At 40.2% G+C, this 25,238-nt stretch overlaps 1 protein-coding gene across 2 annotated transcripts in view; it reads right to left on the bottom strand.

The window, feature by feature from the left end:
- Positions 1–23,586, bottom strand: part of VPS41 (VPS41 subunit of HOPS complex) — a 203,202-nt gene extending 179,616 nt beyond the window's left edge. Inside the window, exons 1-2 of one of the 2 annotated variants that reach the window (XM_043871900.1) lie at positions 23,532–23,586; positions 10,335–10,373 (exon numbers count right to left, since the gene is read on the bottom strand). In XM_043871900.1, the coding sequence (XP_043727835.1) occupies positions 10,335–10,373; positions 23,532–23,552 (60 nt within the window). In that variant the 5' untranslated portion in view covers positions 23,553–23,586. The remainder of the gene's footprint in view (positions 1–10,334; positions 10,374–23,531) is intronic. The other variant, XM_043871901.1, reaches the window with a different exon arrangement.
- Positions 23,587–25,238: the final 1,652 nt, after the last annotated feature.

The following is a 25,238-nucleotide window of genomic DNA, read 5'->3' as shown; positions in this document are numbered from 1 at the left end:
ACAGTCGGATGGACTGTAGCCCACCAGGCTCCTCTGTCCATGGAATTCTCCAGGCAAGAATACTGGAGTGGGTAGTCATTTCCTTCTCCAGGGGATCTGCCCGACCCAGGGATCGAACCTGGATCTCCTGCACTATAGGCAGATTCTTCACCGTCTGAGCCACCAGAGAAGCCCCAAGAGTTCACATGCCACAACTTAAGATCTCACGTGCTACAACTAAAGACCCTGTATGCCACACTTAAGACCCGGCACAGTCAAATAAATACTTAAATAAATTAGTATTAATAAAGCAAAAATAAAGAACCATTGAATGTTTTTTAAAAATACCCTACATCACCTCTAGGTAGAGTTTTGCCAAAACCTCCTACCTGGTCTTGCTGCTTCCTACTTGCCACCACTCCCTGACTTCTTTCAAACATCATACAAAGTGATCTTACTAAAACAATGACCCTCCAATGGTTTCCTGTTTTACAGTAAAAACCAAAGTCCATAAGCTGACTTCAGACTCTAGCTCTTGGCCATGTGTTTCTCAGACAAGACTTCCTTCCATCCTGCTTCAGCCCAGCTCATATCCTCTAGGACCTCTATCATGACCCAACTTGTAGGTACTGTATTTGTTCTTCCTTTTACCGAGGAGACCTTTCCCTTGAATATTTACTTAAATGCCACCTTATCAGAGAGGCCTCCCCTGACTGCCCAGGATAAAACAACAGCCCTCAGCCCACTTCACAGCCCACTTATCCAATGTTATTTTATTTTTATCCACCATATTTATTATTACTTGATATATATGTTTTTGTTGTCTGCCTCCTTTATCAAGTGCTGGTGTATCCTAGCATCCAAAACATACTACTACTCAAATTGCTGAATAAAAAAAATAATCAATCCATCTTGGCTGTCTAAAATAACTTATTCTCCTTAGGTAGTAAAATTATAAATTCTGCCCAAATATGTATCATACCAGAAAGTCATGTTCATCTTCCCAATTGCTAACAAGTGTCAGAAATACAGATTCACAAATCTTGCATCTGGAAAGTTTCTACTAAGTTTCCAAATGTATAATTTTTATAATATATGCTTCACAGAGAATGTTTATCCTTGCCTGAATGATGCAATAATCAGCAGAACCTGTTAATATTAATAGCTCATTAAATGAAAAAGCAAAATTTTAATCCAAGGGCTATTTGGCAGGATATATTATAATCCCATGCTCCATTTCTCACACCAATCAATCTCATAAACAAGGCACATTACCATTTTAGTTACTAGTTGTGACAATTTGTTTATTAAAATTAATAGATGTAAAGAACCAATTTAAGTTTCAATAAATGATTCACAATGTTCTACCCACCAGGTTAAATACTTTTTGTGTGATGCATTTTGATTTAAAAAACCTATCTGCTGATTTCTCCCAAGGACTGGTTTTCATGTCAACAAGCTGAAAAAAAATTCTCCTTGTGGTGGATGTCCCAGAAGGTGCATTTAAAATTAATTCCTCATTCAACACAAACTATGTATAGGTTTATTTTAAGTAGGCTCAGCTACCTGTCAGTCTTTCTGGTTTGTTAAAATTAATTCAGCTAACACATTCAAGGCCTCCGAACTGTGATATCTGCAAGACCTGAGTCAGATCTGAATGGACATCACTTAGAAGGCAGGTTTACTAACAATGGTAAGAAAATCATAAGGACAGAAGTGACACTAATTAACAGTTAGTTATCACATGCCATGGCCCAGGCACAGGTCAGGTAATTTACAGGCAATTTAAAGAAACACACTATAGGCAGAGTAAGTCTTAGTTTCGCTATTCAGTTGCATTCATGAATAACAAAAGGTCACTGGAACCCTTACTTAGTGGAAGGCAGACCTCACTACATTCAATTTCCGTTTGGTGCGCTTCTCCTTCCTTGCTATCCCCATTTAGCCTGAGGTTTTCCCTCTTGCTATTCTCTTCTTGCTGTGCAAGTTTAATCTTGAAAGGTTAGGCTAACAATTTGATGCGTCTATTGCAAAGTTCTTTGTACAACCCAATAAACTCCTCCAAAAAGGTGGACTAAACTTCCAAATAAACAATACACCAAGAACCTATTCAAAGCAGGGTTTAAAAAATACATATCTCCATGAAGCAGAACAGCCTGTTTCCAGCTTTATAAACAAAGTTTTCCACAGCACATTATACCTGGTCCACAAATAGGAAAGACCTTATTTCTGTACTGTTAATACCTCAATTTCCTTTTCCTTCACCACTGATTCTACTCAGAAATAAATCTATGGTGTGTCAAGCTACTATAATTTTGGAACTGTTTGTTACTGCAGCATCCTGACCAATATAGGACTGCAGTTAATATTAAATAATCCATGTAAAGCAAGGAGCATGACACATGGAAGTCATAAGTGAACTTGAAAAAAAAAATGGAAGTAATTGATGATTCTTCATGATTTAAATACTGCCTTCCATTAAAATGTCTAAGAACAAAATGAATCAGGTGTTGGAATTATCTGGCAAAGATTTTTAAAGCAGCCATCAAAAAAGTGCTTCAAGAAGCAATTATAAATTCTCTTGAAACAAATGGAACAACAGACTCTTTCAGCAAAGAAACAAGCTATTTTAAAAAATGAGAATTTTAGAACTGGAAAATATAATACCCAAAAGAAATAACTCAAAGTTTGGGTTCAACAGCAGGGATGACAGGACAAAACTAATGAACTTAGGGATCAATCAACAGAACTTACCCAATCTGAACAACACAGAGAAAATAGACTGAAGAAAATGAATGGTCTCAGGGCCCTGTGAACAATAACAAAAGGACTAACATTCATATTACCAAAGTCCCAGAAGGAGAAGAGAATAAAACTGAAAAAGTATTTGAAGAAATAATGATTGAACTTTTTCCAAATTTGGTGAAGGACATAAACCTACAGATTCCATTAGCTAAACAAATTTCAAAGAAGAGAAGTGAAAGAAATCCACTCTAAGAGACATCCTAATTAAATTTCTAAATACTAACGTTAAAAAAAAATCTTGCAAGGAGCCGGGGAAACATGACACATGACTTATGGGGGAGCACCAATTCAAACAACAACAGATTTCTCATTTGAAATGACAGAGGCCAGAAGGCAGTGGCACATAATTTCTCAAGTTCTAAAAGTAAACAACTATCAACCACAAATGCTATATCTGATGAAAACATCCCCCCAAAATGAAAGGGAAATAAAGACATTCTCAGATGAAGAAAGACTAAAAGAATTTGTGTCTTGCAAATCTATCCCTAAAGAATGGGCTAAAGAAAGTTTTCTAAACAGGAAGAAATAGAAAATAGAAGTTAACAGAAAAAGGTTTAGGACTTTAAAAAGAAAACATAAAAATGGGTCATAGTAGGGGTAAACATAGATTATCCCTCTTTTCATAAGCTTCTTAAAGCATATTTGATATTTGAATTAAAATGTCTAATACCAATTGATAAGTTCAATGAACATGAAACGTATTTAAGACAACCGTACTTTAAAAATGGGAAGTAAGGTTTCCACATATGACTAGAAGTATTACAATGTTGGGGATACCAGTAGACTGTGAGCAGTTACATATGCATATTTTAACACAAAGAGCAACCCTTAAGAAAATCACACAAAGTAATGTATTCAAAAATACTGTTATAAATAAATTAATGCAGAGTTTCAGGAAAATGTTCAAGCAACTCACTGACAGGGAAGAAAAGAGAAACAAGAGAAATGAAAAACAGGAACAAACAGAAAACAAAAAATGGCAGTCTTAAGCCCTGATGTGTCAATAACTGCCTTCACTGTGAATGTTCTCACCATACCAGGGAGAAGACAAGAGTGGCAGAGCAGGAGAAAGTCAATCTCAAAAGATAAACACACTGTATGGTTCCATCCATACAATACACTTGAAATGACAAACATACAGAGATGGAGAACAGAACAGAGGCTGCCAGGCATGCGGGCAGGGGAGGGAGTGGCTGTGACTTAAAAGGGAACTTGTTTTCACCCTGTGATGAATGATTCTATATCGTGACAGCACTGGTGGTCACACGAATCTTCACATGTGATAAAAGTGCACACAGTCAAATATACACTTACACACACGAACGCACGTAAAACTGGTGAAATCTGATTCAGGTTTGTAGACTGCACCAATGTCAGTCTCATAGCATATCACATCTGATTGTGCAATATCAGTCACCCAAGATGTTAGTGTTTCAGAACTAGGTAGGCGGTATAAAGAATCTCTCCGTATTACTTCTTATGTCGGCATGTGAATCTACTATTATCTCAGAATTTAACACTTTAAAAAAAAAATCTCAGGAAAAAAAAAGTTTATTAGAGTATAAACTATTCTGGCCTTATATAAAATCTTGAAAAAACAGAGGCCAAGAAATAAACCAAAGTGTTCCTCTAATTCCCCTGTTTGAGTTTGAGGTAGGAAAGAAAGGACAGTTTTATGTCAGGTTCCATACCTTTGCAACCCAAAAGTTCTGTAACAGCAATTGCTATAGACTTTTCTAACATGTCTAGACACTAACATGTTTTGTTAAAAAGGAATACTTGTACTGTTTTCTTAAGTATATAAAGTAACGCATAGGCACATAAGTGTTAGTTGCTCAGTCATGTGTGACTCTTTAGAACCCCATGGACTGACTGTAGCTTGCCAGGCTCTTCTGTCCATGGAATACTCCAGGTAAGAATACTGGAGTGGAGAGCCATTCCCTTCTCCAGGGGATCTTCCTGACCCAGGGATCAAACCCAGGTCTTCCTCACTGCAGCCAGATTCTTTACCATCTGAGCCATCAGGGTAGTCCCACAGGTAATACACGTTTGTTATAAAAAATTTAGAAAAATGAAGAAGACAGATTATAACAGTAAATGAGAGTCACATGACCCAGCGATAAGATGGCCTTGTAGTATTTTTCTCTATGATCATATGTGCACTTTGGAAGTTGAAGAGAAACTGGATTATACTCTAAATCAGGAATCAGCAAATTACAGTCCATGGCCAAATCCAGCCAGATGCCTGGTTTTATACAATCTACAAACTAAGAAGGGCTTTTACATTTTTATATGGTTACATACCTAGATAATATCTTCAATATTGTCTCTCAGATTACAAAGCTTTAAGTATTTACTATCTAAACACTGACCAAGAGTTTGCCAACCAACTCGCATGGTATTTTTGTAAAAAACTTTTCGAAATTATAAAGATAATACAATTCCTTATTTCTAGATATTTAGCCTGTTTCCAAATTTTTATAATTCAAAGTTGTAATGAACATTCTTGAAGCTAAATTTCTGTTAATTATGTAACTCATAATTAACATTATTTTATATATGTTTATTATTCTAATATATATTTTATGAAAAAACAGGAATTTTATCAAAATTATTAATGTCATACATACATTAGCTAGACAATCCTCGTTATCCAGAATAAAAAATAAGTTCAAAGATTCTGAAATCAGTATCTTACCCCACTAGCTGAATAAGCCAAAATCTGTAACATCATCCAAAATATCATACCTATACGACAGTAGCCATCCATCCTTAAAAACTGAAAAGGTCTTCGAGCTTCAAGATGAGAATGAAATCTTTTTGAAGATAATATACTTTTCTGTTAAACTTTACAAGAGAAACATTGTCTAAAAAATAGTCTGGCTCATCATATCAACATGGAAAAAACATATGACTGTATATTAAAAACAAAAAAAATCCTAGATATGAGGATCAGTTTATTTATCCTCCAAATTTTCCATTAATTATTAACATGATCCCAAGACCCCTAACTATGTAGCTTTCCTTCCTATCTTGGTTGTAACCTGGCTTTGAATTTCTACTTTAAGTGTAAAGAACAAGTTAAAATTCTTAAAGATTGACATCTTGACATATATACCACTTTCAATTATTTTAATTATACTCCACACCTCAAATTCATTTCATTTGGCTGCAGTTTTCAAGATTAATGAAAAATATACTGATAGTTCTGAGTATTCAGTGTTATTTTCTCAAACACATTAAAATAAGAACTTTGAAGAAAACACAGGAGGAAGCTTCATTACACTGGATTTGGCAAAGATTTCTTGGATATGACACCAAAAGCACAAGAAACAAAAGTAAAAAGGGATAACTGGATTACATCCAAATTAAAAATGCCTATATATCAAAAGATAGACTCAAGAGAATGAAATAGCAACCAACTTATGGAATGGGAGAATATATTTAAAAATCTGCATATCGTATAATTAAAAAGGGATACACATATTAATATATATTCTTTATATATTACCAATATCTTTTATATACAGAGATATGGATGTAAGTAGGGCTTTCCAGGTGGTGCAGTGGTAAAGAATGCAGGAGACACAAGAGACCAAGGTTCAATCCCTGGGTCGGGAAGATCCCATGGACAGAGGAACCTGGCAGGCTACCATCCATGGGGTTGCAGAGTCAGGTGTGATTGAGCGCGCACACACACACACACACACACACACACACACACAGAGATACAGGTAAATCACTTATAACTCCACAAATCTATACCTACCTACCTACCTAGCTATCCATCTGTCCTATCCACAGGTTGTTGTTATATTTATAGCTACTGAATAAGGCGTTGATATCCAGGTATCCATCTGATATCCATATCTACACCTGAAAAGCGTTAATATTCAGAATATATAAAGAATTCAACTCAACAAAAAAAACCAAACAACTCCATCAGAAAATGGGCAAAGAACCTGGATATATCTCCAAAGATACACAAATGGCCCACAAGCATATGAAAAGATGCTTAACATCACAGATTTTTAGGGAAATACAAATCAAACAACAATAAGATATCTCCTCACACCTGTCAGGATAGCTACTATCAAAAACAAAGAGGAAAATAAGTGTTGGTGGAGAAAAGTTCCAGAAACAGGTTGCCCAAGAATGTGAATAAACTTAATGATACTGAACTGTATACTTAAAAATGGTTAAGATGGTATATTTTGTCTTATGTGTATTTTACGACTAAAAATTTAAAAATTAAAAGTTAATAAAAGAACTTCACAGTAACCTAACACTGTGGTTTTCCTATAATGTGAAAGTCCAGTTTATATGAAATGCAGCATTTCATAAAGTGGTAGAAAAATAAATTAGTACACTACATGGTTGAAAACACTAAGTATTGTTCACAAAAATGGAAATCACCTGAGCACTTAAACATGCTTCATATTTCATAAAGGAAACGCCTATATGTACAAAAAGAGAAAGCCTAATTAACAGTCACAAAACCAAATAGGGGGGACTTCGCTGGTGGTCCAGTGGTTAAGACTTTGCATTCCAATTCAGGGGATGCAGGTTCGATCCCTGGTTGGGGAGCTAAGATCCCACATGCATTCTGGGAGAAAAAACAATAACATAAAACAAGCAATATTGTAACAGATTCAATAAAGATTCATAAAAAACATCTTTATTAAAAAAAAAAAAAAAAAAACCAATGGGAAGAAGGGACAGAGGCAGGAAAGGAAGAATAAAGATTCCCTGGGAATCAAGTGGTATGTCAGTACCAATACCAATCTTAAAAGTGGAAAGTGGTTCAAACTGAGTGAGAAATCCAAGAAAATCTTCTCCAAAGACTGGATTGCAAGCCAACTCACTATAGCTACAATGACTTCATTCAGCTCTACTACCAGCCTGACTATTCTGCTGGTGCATAAACTCACTAGAATGGGTAATATCGGGGAGGTAACCACTTTCCTAGAGCCAGTGTGGGAAGACTCTCCAAGCCCTCAGGTTGAAGCACCAAGCTGTAAAATCAGCCACCAGCACCATAGCTAAAATAGAAGCTGGAGATCACTAATATTCCCAGAGTGCTTCCAATGTGGTAAATGCCAAACATGATGCTTTGCAAACATTGATCTTCTCTAATCCTCACAACAACCATATGAGGTTAGCAGTCACTCCCATTTTTCATATCAGGAAGCCAAAGAATGGAAGACTGACGCGATGTCCAAAGTAACACAGCAAGTATGAAGCACAGCTGAGAGATGAACCCGAGGTACCATCCTGAGAAGGCACCATGGCTGGAAGGCAAGACAACCAAAAGAACCCAGAGTCTGGGGACCAGAATCTGAACCTATTTCTCCCACAAAGCAGCTACAACATTAGACTGTCAGGTTACTTTTTGGGCCTGTTTTCTCGACATTAAAATACCTTTCCTTTCCATTTCATTCTTGAAATGTCGTTAACTTTATTCCTTAACTTTCCAGTTTTTGGTTCATCTCGATTCTGAGATTTTTAAATTTGTGGTTTAAGGTAGTTTTTTTGTGTGCTTGTTTGTTTCAAGATATTCAGCTTATGATGGAGTGTTATGTTGGTGTTCTCTTGGAAAATTTTTGATTTTCACTACTTTTTTTATCCTGTAAGCAGTTTTGTATGGATGCTACCATTTCAGATCATTTTTAAATGACTTAGATGTTCCTGGACAGCATAAACAGGTGCTCCCAGGGCGAGGGGAGGTGTTTGGGTGGTTTACTAGGTTTCTTAGTTACACTGGTAAGGGAAGGGCATTTTGTTTGTTGTTAAATTTTGGGCATGGCCCATGATGTGTGAGGCATGTGGGATCTCAGTGCCTCGACCAGGGATCAAACCTGTGCCCTCTGCATGGGCAGTGCTGATTCTTAACCACTGGACCACCAAGGAAGTGCCACATTTTCTTTGCTAAGTGGTATGGAGAGAAGAGGTAAATCTCCTGATTGTACAATATTGTTTGTTTCTGACACATTGATATCTCTGCTTTTTCCTTTTCCCTGTACCACCAGACCTCCCAGGGAATGCCTCCCCCTTGTCTGCAGAAGTGGCCCCATCCCAATACTGTACTTTTGGTGTTTCACGAATTTTCAAACTCCTTCCTTTAAATTCTCAACAATCAGTTCTCAGATCCACCAGGCCCAGACCTGTACTCACAACTTCCCCATGTGGGATTAGGCATGACTTCCCCTTGTTTTGTGCCACCACTGGGGCTTGGCCACACTCCCCTTATTTCCATCCCTCTGATCCTCAGCTCCAGTCAATCCAAAGCTGGCTCTATTGGTTTCAAATATTTATTTCCCCACTTATTTTGAAGTTTACAGTGCTCCCTGTTATCTAATTATGTTGGAGGCATGGGTTACGGATTCTTTTGTTTGCTCTCTTTCTGGATCATTTCGTATTTGAAAGATGGGTGGAAAGATTTAGATGGATGCAGCTGCCAACATCCTGCTCACCCTGGAAATGAAATTCCTGGATAGGGCTGCAACACTGTAGGATCCTGAACTGGTGATCCTCAGAACACAGGGTTCTCAGTTAAGTAGAGTTCTCCAAAAGTAAAAACGGTGCTCTGAAATGCTTTCAATGCATTACTGAAAATCAACAATTATTATATCCTATCTATAAGTAAATTCAGTTACACTTTACCGGGATTAAGACAGCATCACAGATGTTTAGTAGTGAAAATGTTAGAAACTACAACTCTATAGAAAAACTACAAGTGTATGATGGCATAATATGGAAGATGTTCTCTAGAGGAATATGTATAAGAACACCTTTTCTCCCCAAAGCATAAAAGAGATTATCTGTAATATCAGTCCAAATTTAATAATTATATTAAATAGCATGTTGGTGTCGATTTTCAAAAAGCTATCACAGATAGTTTTATAGTCCTCTGAGCCAAAGGAAATACTAAAAGGAAAAAAAAAGTAACTATTATTATTAGTCCATCCATAAAACTAATAAGCTAATTGATCAGTGTTATGCTTAAACTTATTTTTTATGCATAGCCTTGAGAAAAAAAATTTTAAAGGCTTCCTTTATATATTACTTTTTCTCCTTAAAATACAATCTTTACTACAACTGAGCTCCCTAACAGTTTTTCAGGTAGCTACTTCCCTTTTTATGAAATATCATTTCAGTGATTCAGAAATTATACTGAGGAGCACATCATATTCATTAAAAGAACAAAAAATAAATACTTCAGACCCTACAATGGTTATTTCTAAAAATAGGTTTTTAAGTGTCAAGATTAGTTTGTAAAAGTTGGCATGAATTTCCTCACTGCCAACACGCTTAGGATTAAAATATTGATCAAAATAAGGAAAACACTTTTTGCTCCTTTTCTCGTTTATTTTTTAAATGAATCTATCTAATACTTTAAAAGATGACCAACATATTCCTCCTCGAGGTTTAATCACCTATGACCCTACCTTACCTTCCCAAACCTGGGGAATGTTCCATTTAGCAAGGCATGACCAGCTCAAGATGTTGGCTCAGCTAGAAATTTCCATGCTCCTGAATCACCACCTTACCTCGGACTCATCTGTAGATTCTTCCAGAGATCCAGTTTCCTACAAATCATAGAGGGGGGGAAATGGTTAGAACACATGACAAAAGAAGAAAAAATATTTTCGAGGAATAAGAGTCCTCACGTCCCTACCACCAATACCTATTTGCCCTTCTTTGGCAGTAATCTTCAACCCCAGTTTGAAGAACTCCACATGGTCCGACTCTCACAAGCCTCCTAAGATGTCTCCACACCCTGCGGGGCTAAGATGGTCACCCTGGGTCCACATGGATCTGTCACTCCCAGTGACCTCCCTCAGTGGGTCAGCAGCTTAACAAATGACTCCAGGAACTTCTTATGGGAGGACCCAGAAAGCTCTTCCTTCACTAAAGGTGGAACTCGGTCTGGCAAAGCAGTCTTTACTGATCTCAGAAGGTAAGAGGCAATTGCCGCTTCCAAGTGTCCATATGCCAATTTTTATAAAGCAAAGCTCAAAGCTCTTTTGCTATTAATTATTATGCTATTAATCTGGCTGAGCCAAAATGACAGTCTTGCTTAAACAGCTTTTACAAAAGAATTCCCCTAGTGTGGTACCTTATCAGGCACTGCGCAAACAAGCTGTAAAATTTACATCCACTCTTTAAACCATTAACCAGAAGACAAATTCTGCCATTTAACACAGTTTCCCTCTTGCTAGACAATGAATCTTGCTGCTCCGGAGAAAACAAAGCAAAACGGGGGAAAAAATGGACTTGATCCCGCTAATCTCTCACCTGTCCACTGAGAGAGAGAATCTGCTGATGCCATGCGTCTTCAAAGAGGTCAGCAAAACGAAGATTTACTTAACGTGCTTATAGATATCAATAGCAATAAAAGGTTACAACTAACGTGCTGACAGTGAACATAAGCATTTCTCAACCATCCATGAGACATAAAAGGGCGGGGCAGGGGGCCAAGGACATTCACAAGACAAAAAAAATGGGTGGTAGGACATTTTAGATACAAAGAATAAATTTTTTCAAGACCAAACAAATGAACATTTTAAAGAAAGGTGGATGCACATATCACTCAATGCAAATTGGACTGCAGGATAAACAGACACCAGGTGAGTGAAAATATTTTAATTTCACGAGTCTAAAATCATTAAGAGCCTGGCAGGCGGCAGGCTTCCTCCAGAAGAGCCTTGTGGACAGAATAGTCCCTGCTCACAAGTTCATCTGTAAAATGGGGATGAATAATAGTTGTAATTAAAAATCTGATTGTAGTTATAACATTAAATATAATGAATGTGAGCATCTCCTCTATATTCTAATATAGCCTGTTTGTTTTCAAGATAATCTAAATATTAGAAAGTCCTCATTAGCTTGGAGCTATGATCTTTCCACAGCAATGTTTTGTTCTGAGCTCTAACTATGACTTATAAAAAATCTAATTCTATTGCTTGCCAGTTCTCTAGACAGTTAATGAAACAGATCAAGCTGACTCTTCTAAATTGTTTCTCCCCCGCACTAATCATCCCCTGGTTAGTGCACCTGCCGTCCTGATCCCCTATTTTGGACACAGACACACTCCACTAAATATTAATAGTCACTGTTCTAATGTCTTTACTCAACATCTATAATATATCACTCATGATGCTAAATGTTTCACACATAGCATCTTGAAATTTCCTAATGCCCTCTGAAGTAAAATGCAGAGGCTTAGAGTTTGAACTTAAATGACTTCTAACATCCCTGACAGTTCCTGCACATTAAGTTATTAGCATGAGCAAAACCAGGCTTTGACAGCTGTGCCAATAAGCCATGGTTAAGATTCCTGTCTGCCACCTCTAGAACTTTCAGGGAACACCTGTCTACGCCTTTCCAGAACCGATATTAAATCGAAGGAAACATTTTCTCCTAATTTGGGATCCATTCAAATATACATATGGTGTATAAGGACAAACATCCCACTTACATGCATCATTAAAACAAAAACATAAGTCCCCAACTAGCAATTTCAATCCAAAAACTCAAAATCAAATTACACATTTGTTCCCACCAGAAAGCATGCAGTGGTAGAATCTGATACCTTAAGGCATGCAAATATCAGACATCTGAGTCTTCCAGCCCTCCTGTGGCTGCTGGTATCAACAAAGAACATTTATTTCAGGACACTCAGAGACTTAGCATCAGCACCAGCATGAACCTCCCAAACTGAGCTGTGGCCTCAAAAAATTACACTTCTACCCACGATGCTACCAAAGCCCTGCATAAATGCCTTCAGGAACTGGCCTGGTCTCTTACTTCTTAGCATCCTGCATTCATCAAGCCCCGCTGCTCAACGCTCCAGAGAAAGAGGCTACAGGAAGATCTAAAGTGAATGTACCCAGTGAGGGATCCCAGAAGCAGAAGGCTGAACATAGAGAAATAATGACTTTCAAACATTTTCCTTTTTTTTTTTTGACTTCACATACTGCTGGTGGCTCAGTGGTAAAGAATCTGCCTGCTAGTGAAGGAGATGTGGGTTTGATCCCTGGGTCGGGAAGATCCCCGATGAAGGAAGTGACAACCCACTCCAGTATTCTTGCCTGAGAAATCCCATGGACAGAGAAGCCTGGTGGGCTACTGCCCATGGGGGTCACAAAATATCGGACATGACTTAGAGACTAAACAAACAACCTTCAAATCATCAAAGTGTAAGTTATAAAACTGTTCTAGCTTCTAAGATAAATATGTCAGACACAACAAGACAAACATTGCAGTATTATATAAGACAGAAGGCTGAACAGAGGTTGCCTAGAGCTGAGGGTGGGGGGATGAGAGTTATTGTTTAATGGGTACAGTTCCAGTTTTGCGATGACAAAAAGTTCTAGAGATAGATGGTGGTAATGACTGCACAAAGGTCAATGTACTTAATGCCACTGATTCCTTACACTTAAAAATGGTTACAATGAAAAAAAAATGGTTACAATGGTATATATCATATGTATCTTATCATAAGAAAAAAATGTGCTGTTCTGCTTGAAGCCAAAATGAAGGGCTGGAAAGCATCTAGTGACACAAATGTATAGTTGGACAAGTTCTGGGCAACAGATTGAAATCTAAGTCAACAACTGTTTCATTTTACCTTTCTTTTGCACATCAATCCCTTAAACTTAATCATGTGTCCAAACAGCATTAACTAAAAATCTCACTGCCTTGACAGATGACCTCTTGAATCTACCCAACCACTGACAGAATCATCTTCCCAAAACACACAGTAGACTAGTCACTGGTCTCCAGCAAGATCATTGAAGCCCACCCCAATCTGGCCTGCAGCGCTCTTCCAGCCTCACTAACCACTCTCTGTACAGACCCATGGCCCCCCAGGCACACTGGGTGACTCCTCACCAAGAGATCACATGTTCAAGTCTCTATGTCATTGGGAGCAAGAGTGACTTGCAGTCTGGATGTCAACTGTAGGTGTTTTGTTTGGTCTAGGTAGTGTTTTTAAGAGCTTCACATAAAACTCTGTATTTCTGACTTCATAAACTCAGATACACCTGAAATCCACATTTCCACAGAACATCGGGTGGAGCTGAGCAGCTATGGTCCTGGAGACAGAAAGCACTTCACCACCAACACCCCAGAAGTCCCAACACCAAGCAGTCCCATGCACGGCCACTCCACGTGCCAGCCTTGAGCTTGCGATGCCAGTGCGGAGCCTCCTGAAGCACTTCCCTAGCTTAGAAGGCCCTTGGCCCAACTCCGCACACTTCCTGGTGCTCCTCCAACTCTCAGCATGCTCCCAGGACAATTCTCAGGAGCACCTCCGGGAGGCAGGGACAGTCGGGCTGAGGGCCTTCCATCTTGCTTTAACAACACAGCCTAGAGGATTCCTGCTGTGATTTATGTCGGAGAGGGTTTTGCCTATGTTCTCCTCTAGCAGGATCCTCTATGACCCACCTCCCAGAATATTGGAAATAAAGGCAAAAATAAACAAATGGGACCTAATGAAACTTAAAAGCTTTTGCACAACAAAGGAAACTATAAGCAAGGTGAAAAGACAGCCCTCAGATTGGGAGAAAATAATAGCAAACGAAGCAACAGACAAAGGACTAATCTCAAAAATATACAAGCAACTCCTGCAGCTCAATTCCAGAAAAATAAATGACCCAATCAAAAAATGGGCCAAAGAACTAAACAGACATTTCTCCAAAGAAGACATACAGATGGCTAACAAACACATGAAAAGATGCTCAACATCACTCATCATCAGAGAAATGCAAATCAAAGCCTCAATGAGGTACCATTACACGCCAGTCAGGATGGCTGCTATCCAAAAGTCTACAAGCAATAAATGCTGGGGAGGGTGTGGAGAAAAGGGAACCCTCTTACACTGTTGGTGGGAATGCAAACTAGTACAGCCGCTATGGAGAACAGTGTGGAGATTTCTTAAAAAACTGGAAATAGAACTGCCATATGACCCAGCAATCCCACTTCTGGGCATACACACTGAGGAAACCAGATCTGAAAGAGACACGTGCACCCCAATGTTCATCGCAGCACTGTTTGTAATAGCCAGGACATGGAAGCAACCTAGATGCCCATCAGCAGACGAATGGATAAGGAAGCTGTGGTACATATACACCATGGAATATTACTCAGCCATTAAAAAGAATTCATTTGAATCAGTTCTAATGAGATGGATGAAACTGGAGCCCATTATACAGAGTGAAGTAAGCCAGAAAGATAAAGAACATTACAGCATACTAACACATATATATGGAATTTAGAAAGATGGTAATGATAACCCTATATGCAAAACAGAAAAAGAGACACAGATGCACAGAACAGACTTTTGGACTCTGTGGGAGAAGGCGAGGGTGGGATGTTTCGAGAGAACAGCATCAAAACATGTATATTATCTATAGTGAAACAGAACACCAGCCCAGGTTGGATGCATGAGACAAGTGCTCGGGCCTGGTGCACTGGGAAGACCCAGAGGGATTGGGTACAGAGGGAGGTGGGAGGGGGGATCAGGATGGGGAATACATGTAAATCCATGGCTGACTCATGTCAATGTATGACAAAACCCACTACAATATTGTAAAGTAATTAGCTTCCAACTAATAAAAATAAATGAAAAAAAAAAGATTAAAAAAAAAAAAAAAACACAGCCTAGATTGTATATCTTCCATTTCCATGTTGTCAATGCGAGGCTAAAAAAAAGGTTAGAAACTCACTGGCTGTTTCTAAATCCTAAACGTTCCTCACAGACCAACCTAGCCCTCACCTCACTCACAGCACTGTCTCCAGGGAGTCCAGGCCACAAGGTCCAGATCTGGCCTCCTATGGCCTCTGTTTCTCCTAACATTAATTGTCTGATCCTAATAGTTATCCTTTTAAATTTACTGTGGATAAACCCAAAGGCTTTTGTCTGTCTCCAACTATCTTACCCAAAGGATTCAACAGCTAGTTGCTGATGATCATGATGAGAAGAAATAAGGTGCTGTAGAGAGAATGTGGTGGAGAAGGCAATGGCAACCCACTCCAGTACTCTTGCCTGGAAAATCCCATGAACGGAGGAGCCTGGTGGGCTGCAGTCCATGGGGTCACACAGAGTCAGACACGACTGAGTGACTTCACTTTCACTTTTCTCTTTCATGCATTGGAGAAGGAAATGGCAACCCACTCCAGTGTTCTTGCCTGGAGAATCCCAGGGACGGAGAAGCCTGGTAGGCTGCAGTCCATGGGGTTGCACAGAGTCGAACACGACTGAAGTGACTTAGCAGCAGTAGCAGAGAGAATGCGGAGAAAGGGGGACCCTCTTACACTGCTGGTGGGAATGTAAATTGGTGCAGCCGCTAGGGAAAACAGTATGGAGGTTCCTCAAAAAATTAAGAGTTGCCATATGATCCAGCAACCCCACTTCTGGGCATATGTCCAGAAAAGATGAAAAGCCTAATTTGAAAAGATACATGCATCCCAATGTTCATAGCAGTACCATTTACCATAGCCAAAACAGGAAGCAACCTAAATGTCCATCAACAGACGAATGGATAAAAGAAGATGGAATACCATTATGCTACTAGTATACAATGGAATACTACTTTGCCATAGAAAAGAATGAAATAATGCCACTTGAAGCAACATGGATGGAGCTAGAGATTATCATACTAAGTGAAATGAGTCAGAAAGAGAAAGACAAATACCACGTGAAATCACTTACATGTGGAATCTAAAATATGGCACAAACGAACTAACCTACAAAACAGAATCACAGAGAAAACAGATTTGTGGTTGCTGGGGTATGGGTGGGGTGAGGAAGAATGGACTAGAAATTTGGGATTAGCAGATGCAAACTGTCATATATAGAAAAGATAAACAACAAGGTCCTACTATATAGCACAGGGAACTATACTCTAGCATCTTAATGCTAAATGTTTAACCATAATGTTAAAGAATATGAAAAAGAATATATATATAAATATATACATATAACTGAATCACTTTGGTATACAGCAGAAAGTAAAATACTGTAAATCAACCATGGTGCTCAGTCATTCAGTGGTGTCCAACTTTTTGCAACCCCAGGGACCACCAGACTTCTCAGTCCATGAAGTTTTCCAGGCAAGAATACTGCACTGGGTTGCCATTTCCTCCTCCAGGGTATCTTCCAGACCCAGGGATTGAACCCATGTTTCTTGCATCTTCTGCACTGGCAGGTGGATTCTTTACAACTAGCGCCCCCTGGGAAGCCCTTAAATCAACTATACTTCAATAAAATAAATCTTAAGAAAAATAAATAAGCTGCTAATCCAAGGCAGTAACACTGTACCTCCTCTGTATACTCCTTTCCCACTTACAAGTAAGAGTAAGTGCATTTTCTCCAGCTCATTAGCTCATGGCTACAGGACACGGACAGAAGGGGAACAGAAGGGTGACGGCAGCAAACAAGGACAGAGTGATTCAAACAGAATGTTAACACCCTAGCAGCAGCCCCAGGAAGGAGCTAACTGGGTGCTCAGAAGATCCCCACAATAAGGTCTTTCCACGCACCTCGACCCCTAATCCCACCATCAGGGCCCCGTGACAGCAGCCCAGAAATAGATACAGCACAGCCAACCTCAGAGGCCAGAGGGGTTCAGAAGATGGTTAGCCCAGGAAGAGAGAGCCAAGCCAGGACCTCCGAGGCTGGGAAATCCTCACAATTTGGAGGGAATAGTTTGTTAAGCACCATGAAGAGAATTTGGGGGAGAAATGGGAGACTGGAGCCTGAGGAAGGCCAGCTCCAAACTCTGCAGGATGAAGAAACAGGGCAGAGACCAGGCCCCAGAGAACCAGACTGGGCTGGAGACGGACGTGAAACACACACCACTTACTGCCACCTTCTCTCCCGTCCCAGCAAACTGTGTGCCGTGGCTGAGCCTGACGACAGAGTGTGACAGGTCCCAAAGTCTGACAAAGGCACGGAAAGAGGACACATTTTGTGTGAATTGTATTTGATATCCTTGTGCCCAGAGCTTCCATTACAGAAAGCTTTGGGTCCCGCCAAGGACTAGGCTGTCTGAGTAAGAAAGATGAAAGGGTACCCAGGGAGCTGACAGAAGCGGAAGGCTCAGGTTACCAACCTTGTTCAACCCACCAGGCTCAACTCCTGCACTCATTTTACTCTGCAAATGAAGAAAAGCCTCGAGGACTGCCCCAGCTTGGTACCTAGTAACCCCATCCTGAACCTGACTTTGCATCAGAGCCATCTAAACTCAGTTTGGGGAATTGGCTAATATTTGCTAATCCACTCCATGGTTTTGTTTTTTTCTTTTCCACTATGGTTTATTGAATATAGTTATGGATTTTTTTGAACTGTAGCATTGGAGAAGACTCTTGAGAGTCCCTTGGACTGCAAGGAGATCCTGCCAGTCAATCCTAAAGGAAATCAGTCCTGAATAGTCACTGGAAGGACTGATGCTGAAGTTAAAACTCCAATACCTTGGCCATCGATGCGAAGAACCGACTCACTGAAAAAGACCCTGATGTTGGGAAAGACTGAAGGAGGGAGAAAGGGACAATAGAGGATGAGATGGTTGGATGGCATCACCAATGTGATGGACATGAGTTTGAGTAGGCTCCAGGAGTTGATTGACAGGGAAACCCTGTCATGCTGACGGCATGCTGCAGTCCATGGGGTCACAAGGAGTCGGACACGAGTGAGCGACTGAATTGAACTGACAGATTTTTCTTTTCCATTATGGATACTGAGGATAGTTCCCTGTGATATACAGTAGGATCTTGTTGCTTATCCATTCTCTATGTAATAGTTTGCATCTGTTAATCTCAAACTCCCAATCCATCCCTCCCCTACGTCTTTCCCCGTGGCAACCACAAATCCGTCCTCTATGTCTTTGAGTCTGTTTCTATCTCATAGATAAGCTCACTTGTGTCATGTTTCAGATTCCATATATAAGTGGTATCATATGGTATTTGTCTCTTTCTGACGGACTTCATTTAGTATCCACTCCATCTTCACAGATTCCGATGCAGTACGTATAAATCAGGGTCCAGATTCACAAGGATTTGATAAAGCAAACAAACAAAAAAACCCACTGAGGAAGATCAAGTTTCTAGAAGAAACAAAGGCGACTGTGACTGAGTAGCCATGAGCAGGGAGCTGCATGAAATACAGACGCCCGCCCGGATCTGATGAGGGGTCTCTCCGCAAGGTGGTAACCCGGGAGCCAGCGAGGCTACCAATGATCAGCTGATGTCATCAGCCTCCAGCCAACCAGGCCAGAGGAAGATGGGAGGAGAAACTCACAAGGTACCAAGCTCGTTGGCTGAGCTAATTCATGACTGTACTTGTTACATAGTGGTAAAGACTGGGTTTCCTCAAGATTTCTCTGATCCTGTGCTTCTGCAACTTCTTGTTCAGGGCTTTGCTTTTCCTTTAGTTATTTATTAGTAAGTGAAAGTGAAAAGTGTTAGTTGCTCAGTTGTGTCCAACTCTTTGTAACCCCATGGACTGTAGCCTGCCAGGCTCCTCTGTCTATGGGGTTTTCCAGGCAAGAATACTAGAGTGGGTAGCCATTCCCTTCTCCAAGGGATCTTCCCAACTCAGGGATAAAACCCTGGCCTCTTGCAATGCAGGCAGATTCTTTACAGTCTGAGCCACCAGAGAAGCCCCCTTATTAGTAAAGCTGCTTTTAAAAGATCTATCTTGACCCAACTATATAAAGATTGTCTGCACCTTAGCCAATCCAAGTTTGGGTTGTAAATCACTGTCCTATTTACAAACCCAATGCTTCAATCTGGTACTGTAACATACTTTATCTCATTTCACACTTACAAGAATCCTGGGGAATAAAATCCCCAGGCTACAGGCTTGAAGCAAGAAGCCTGGACACTCAAATATCTGTCACCTTGATTTTTACTTTTACACAGGGCACAGTCACATGCGTGTATACCTGCTCACCAATGTACTATCTCATAATACTAAAATGCTCTATAGTACAGACGGAATGCCCCTAATTTCTAAAAGGCAGAGGGAAACTCAATGTAGAAGCTCTCCGATCTGGTCAAAGAATAGATTATCTGAGTGACCAAGTATTTTAATGGACCAGGTTCCCTGCTGGGAGAAAAGAGAGTACCCAGAGAGTTGACAGAGCAAGGAATGTAGGAAATGTAACCTACAATCCATGTGAATGAAAAGCTTTCAAAACTTTCAGGTAAAAAGCAACAGCACAAATTCTTTGAACCTAGCATAACAATTTGATGTTTTCCATTCAGAAGGCTATTCTCCCCCTAATAAATCCATTTAAACATTTTATTAAGTACCTAGTACCTGTGTAAGGCACTGGCTCTGTGAGAGATACAGACATGAGTAAACTCTATGCTCATTCTTGAGGACTCAGCAATCTTCAGTAGAGCTAAGACAAATATACAAACAGAAACAGCCAGACTTTGGGCACAATGTCGCTCATAAGCACGGTATGGACAAATAGTGTCAGGCATCTGTGATTACGAAGGTCAACTATAAATCATTTTGGCGAGACGAAAAATGGCTGGTTAGAGGATTTCCAGGTACAATGCAAGGTATTAGCTCTTTCTGTGAACTAATATTTTTGTATTTTTACTAACCACTTTAACCGTTCTCAGAATAAACAAGGATTTCCCAATGACTTTTTTTAAAAAGTTCATTCATATCCAAAAAGTGATCTTTTTTTGATCTTTTTTTTTTTTTGGCTGCATGACACAGCTTGCAGAATCTGAGTTCCCAGACCAGAGACAGAACCCCTGCCTCTCACTGGAAGCACAGACTCCTAACCACTGGGTCGCCAGGATATTCCCCAAAAAGAGATCTTGAGTTTACGAGTCTATGAACTGTGTTATATTAACTCAGTATATATCTCACTCCCTTGGTTCTTCCTAAAATTAAGAGGGATAAAAGAGCCATCATCAAAAATACAACACTCAGAAAAGTTAAGAGGAAAGGTTGATTTAGAGTAAGTTTTATTTTCTGTTTTTTGGCGAAGCAGCATGTGGGTTCTTAGTTCTCCAACCAAGGATCGAACCTGAGCCCCATGCATTGGAAGCTCAGAGTCTTAACTACTGAACTGCCAGGGAAGCCCCTTAAGTAATTTTTTTAAAAGGCAGAGTGTTCTGGTAAAAAATCATGAGCGTTGGAGACAGAATATTGGAGATTTATTATAGACACAAGCCTGGGCAAATTACTTAAGGCATATGAATTTCAATATGCTTATCTGTAAAATTCAATCATTTAACACATATTGAGAACCAAGCACTTTTCCAGGTGTCAGGCATCTAGCAATGAACAAATCCTTGCCATCATGGAGCTTACATTCCATAGAAAGAATATATAAAAATGAATATAGAAATATACAGGGGAGGGGAGAAAGGAAATTTAAAAACACAGTATGTCAGATGGTCATGAGCACTAAGGAGAAAATTACACAGAAGGCGGTTTTGAAGAATGGTCAGGGAAAGTCTCACACAGAAAGATAACACCTGGAACAAACACCAGAAACAAAATAACACCAGAAACAAAAAGTGAAAGAAAGTCCTGTTAATATCTGGGGTCCAAAAAAGGGAGCAGCATGAGCAACCGTCCTGAGGCAGGTACATGCCTAGTTTGTTGAAGGCAGAGTAAGAAAACCAGGGTAGCTGATGCAGAGTGACAGAAAGGGAAGATAATAGGGGAAAATGAGGTCTGAGAACAAGAATGGGGAGCAATTGTGACAAGGTGCTATAAGGCAACTAGACTATTTTAAGGACTCTTTTTTTCCAGAGTGCATAAGAAGCCACCTGAAGATTCGGAACACAGGAGGTGACTGATCTGACTTACATATCAGAGTAAAATTTACCAACAGAATTCTTCTGTGAGGACCAAATGAAACATGAGATGGTTCTTTAAACTGGAAGGTCCTATAAAAATGCAAAGCATTCTTACTATATCACGAACTTTCGAAGTGCTTTTTAATCAAACAGCTCAGCTAAACTCCTACACAAAACAGCAGCAGACACTAGGCAGTAAATACTAGGTAGTAAACACTAAGAACAACTCTCCCCGCTCTTGACACTGTATCTAAGAATGTAGGGGCTTGGCTTTTTGCTTTTATATCAAACTACCAAAAATTTTTATTTTAGGAACTTCCTTGGTGGTCCAGTGGCTAAGTCTGAGCTTCCAATGCAGGAAGCCCAGGTTTGAGCCATGGTCAGGGAACTAGACCCCACATATCAAAACTAAGAGTTCACAGGCTACAACTAAAGATCCCGAGTGCCACAATTAAGACCTAGTGCAGCCACCGAATTTTTTTTTTTTAACAGGAGAGATGAATAGTGTGAAAACCAATCTCGCAATCATCAAATCCAGCTGAGAGTCATGCAATTACATGCGCTTAATGAGCATATCCTGCTAAGCTGCTTGAAATGGAAAAAGGGGCTCCAGGGGTACAGAGGAGACTCATCTGTTAACATAATGAAGACCCAAAAATTTAATTTCTACCTTGGCAAATTTGTTATTTATTGGCATGTGCGAAAAATACACAGGACGATTTTCATTATGTAATTGAAGTATGTGGCAAATAGTACAAAGTAAATTTTTTAAGTAAATAAACTTCCTATATGATACTAGACAGCGCATCAAGTCACTGCTTACAAGAAATTATGGAAACTGACGGCCCTGTTAATTCATAAGGAAAAACAGTGCCAAGCTAAAATAATACTGGAAACGGAAATTTAAGGTATTTCCCCAAATTCCGACCTGCCTTTGGGGGTGGGGGATGTGGGGGATGAGGGGTACTCGATGTTACTTTGTCATTTCATCTAATGTCTGACTACCACGATTGCCTATACGAAGATAACTACTGCCATTACTAATCTTTCCCTAAACTCCGGTGTCACACTGCGGGGTGTCGACTGAACACTGCCGGCTGATAATCCCACATAACTTTTACTGAGCCAAACTTCTTCTAAGCACTTTAATTTTGCGTTAGACCCAGTCCTTCTTAAATCACCCTTTGAGGACTGTACTATAATAATCTCCATCTCCACAACCAACTAGCCCAAAGTCACATTTTAAGAAAAAGAACGAGCACTAGAACCTGTTTGCTCCATGACTAATGCACTTAACCACTGCCAGATAAAACAGATTTGTAACTAAATGAAACTGATCCAAAATAAAACTCAACATATACAACAGTGACTTAGCTCTGTATGAAAATGAAACTGACCCGAAATAAAACTCACCAGATGCAACACTGACCTAGCTTGGTACCTAAATGAAATAGATCTGAAACAAACCTCATCGCATTTATTTCGCCTTTCTAGCCCACCTGCAAATCAGCTCTTCAGTCCTACTTCGAGTAGGAAAGGAACTTAAATCTCAGTCACCTGACCTCAAAACTCAAATCAGGTGTGATGCCTACCAGAAGCAGGCAGTCCCTGAGAGAGCCCAAGCTGCCTTCAAGCCAAAATTTCTCAGAACACAGGCCACAAGGCTACAGCCAAAGGGAGGGTCGCCCCACAAATGCTGGGGGTGTATCGAGGCGCTGTCTCCGCCTGCGGTCCAGAAGACTGCATCCCACTTGCCTCTTGGCTCCCGGAAATGGACTTTTGCCATACCCCAGCCCCACGTGAGTCGGCCTGGCCCCGCAGCAGCCCCACTCCTCCGTAGCAACCCCACTTCACGCCCCCATCGCCCACCCTCGCCTCCCCTTCCCCTGCCTAGGAACTGCAGCCCTTACCTGCTCCTCTGCTTCCGCCATGGCGCAGCCGGTGAGTCACCTGATCCACCCGGAAATGAAAGAAAACAAGACCCTGGAACCCAGCGCATGCTGGGAAATGTAGTTTTAGCGTCATCTGAGCCGAGAAATTTATTTTAGCTGAGGAACCTGCTGGACTTCATTTCGGCTTCCGATTTTCGAAGTTAAATCGAATTGTGCTTTGGGGAATCCAGACATAACCATTGTTAATGCTACCATTTATTTCATTGTGAACTTATCGTTTCCGTGATTACTATAGTTGAAGGAAAGTTGCAAGGCTCGAGGTAGCCTGAAACTCCCCTCCAGGTCCTCCCCACTATTCTATGCAAAACAAAGAACTCTCTTACCAAAGGAAAAATGGACATTAGGCTGATTACGCCCAGCTCCCAGCCCATCCAGTCTCTGGCCGATCTCCAAAATTCCTTGCCCAGCCGTGTAAGAGATAACTACTCCGAACAACCTTGGAGAAGAACAGGCCCCCTTAAGACAGTGACTTTCCACATACATGCCTATATATACTTACTCATTTCTTAGGTTAGCGCAGCAGCTCGCTAATCTGACTGCTGCCCCTTCTCGCCTCATTAAAGGAGATCTGTTCCTGTAAAGTGCCGATCTAGTTCTTTTTCTGAACCTCACCTTCTCTAACTCCCTTACCCTACAATAGTATTTTATATTTACTGTTTATCAGGTCCTGAGCTTAGAGTTTTGCGTGCAGTGTCTCATTTAATCCTCCCAGCAATCTTTGCTGTTATTCCTGTTTTATAGAGGGGAGCACCTTAGCCCGAAGGTCACACAGTTAGTCAAGGAAAGAACTAGGGTTCGAATTTGGCTTTGTCTGATGACAAAGACTCTGTGATTACCAAATCCTGCTTTGTCTAAAAGTGTCCTTGCTTTAAAAAAAGAAAAGTATATTATATGAATATAAAGCAATTTTTGAAATAAAGAGCCAGAGACAATTTATCCTCCAAAAATATTTAGCTCCTACTCTTCGCTGCTACTGTTAAATTGTTCTCTTCTGGCATCTGGACATGGTAACTTTTAAACAATGTCTATTGTTTAATTATTTAAGTTTTCACTGAGTATATTCCATGGGTAAATATTCAAGATAGAATATAAATTTGTCCTTGGTAAAAATCTGTAAAACCACTGTATTAATTCCATCCTTTAGAATGAATGATCCCCTCTCCATTTTTCTGGGCATTATGAAGGGTCCTTCCTACTCCTCAAAATCTGCAGTATCCTGTCCAAATATGGGCATTTCCTTCTTTCCTCTCATCTCCAGGAGGTAGGAACTACTAGAGGGTGTCACAAATGACAGCACACGGTGGGTGCCCAGTACTTATTGACTCTTGTGCTGCATGAACTCTGACCTAGTAGGAAGTCAAGGACTCAGCACTCTGCTGCCTCCCAGATCTCTCCCTGTAACCTGCTCAGCCAATGATTCCTCCACACCCAGGTGACATCATCTGAGACACTTATCTTCTCCCCTGTGCCAAAAGAGCCTTAGTTCCACCTTCCTCCTCCAAGTTTTGTGGGGGTCCCTCTTCTATTTTGCTGATCACTTAGTCACAGGGAATAAAAACACACCAACACCATGGTATCTAGGTGTAGCCAAGCACTCCATGCCCTAAGTATCAACCTTTCCAGTTTGATAAGTTTCTAAAGTCTGTCACAAACCTTCCCAGGACG

The sequence above is a fragment of the Cervus elaphus genome, chromosome 18, assembly GCF_910594005.1.
Source record: "Cervus elaphus chromosome 18, mCerEla1.1, whole genome shotgun sequence".
NCBI lineage: Eukaryota > Metazoa > Chordata > Mammalia > Artiodactyla > Cervidae > Cervus > Cervus elaphus.
Note: the sequence above shows the minus strand (reverse complement) of the source record. Positions and strands in the feature narration are given on the sequence as shown.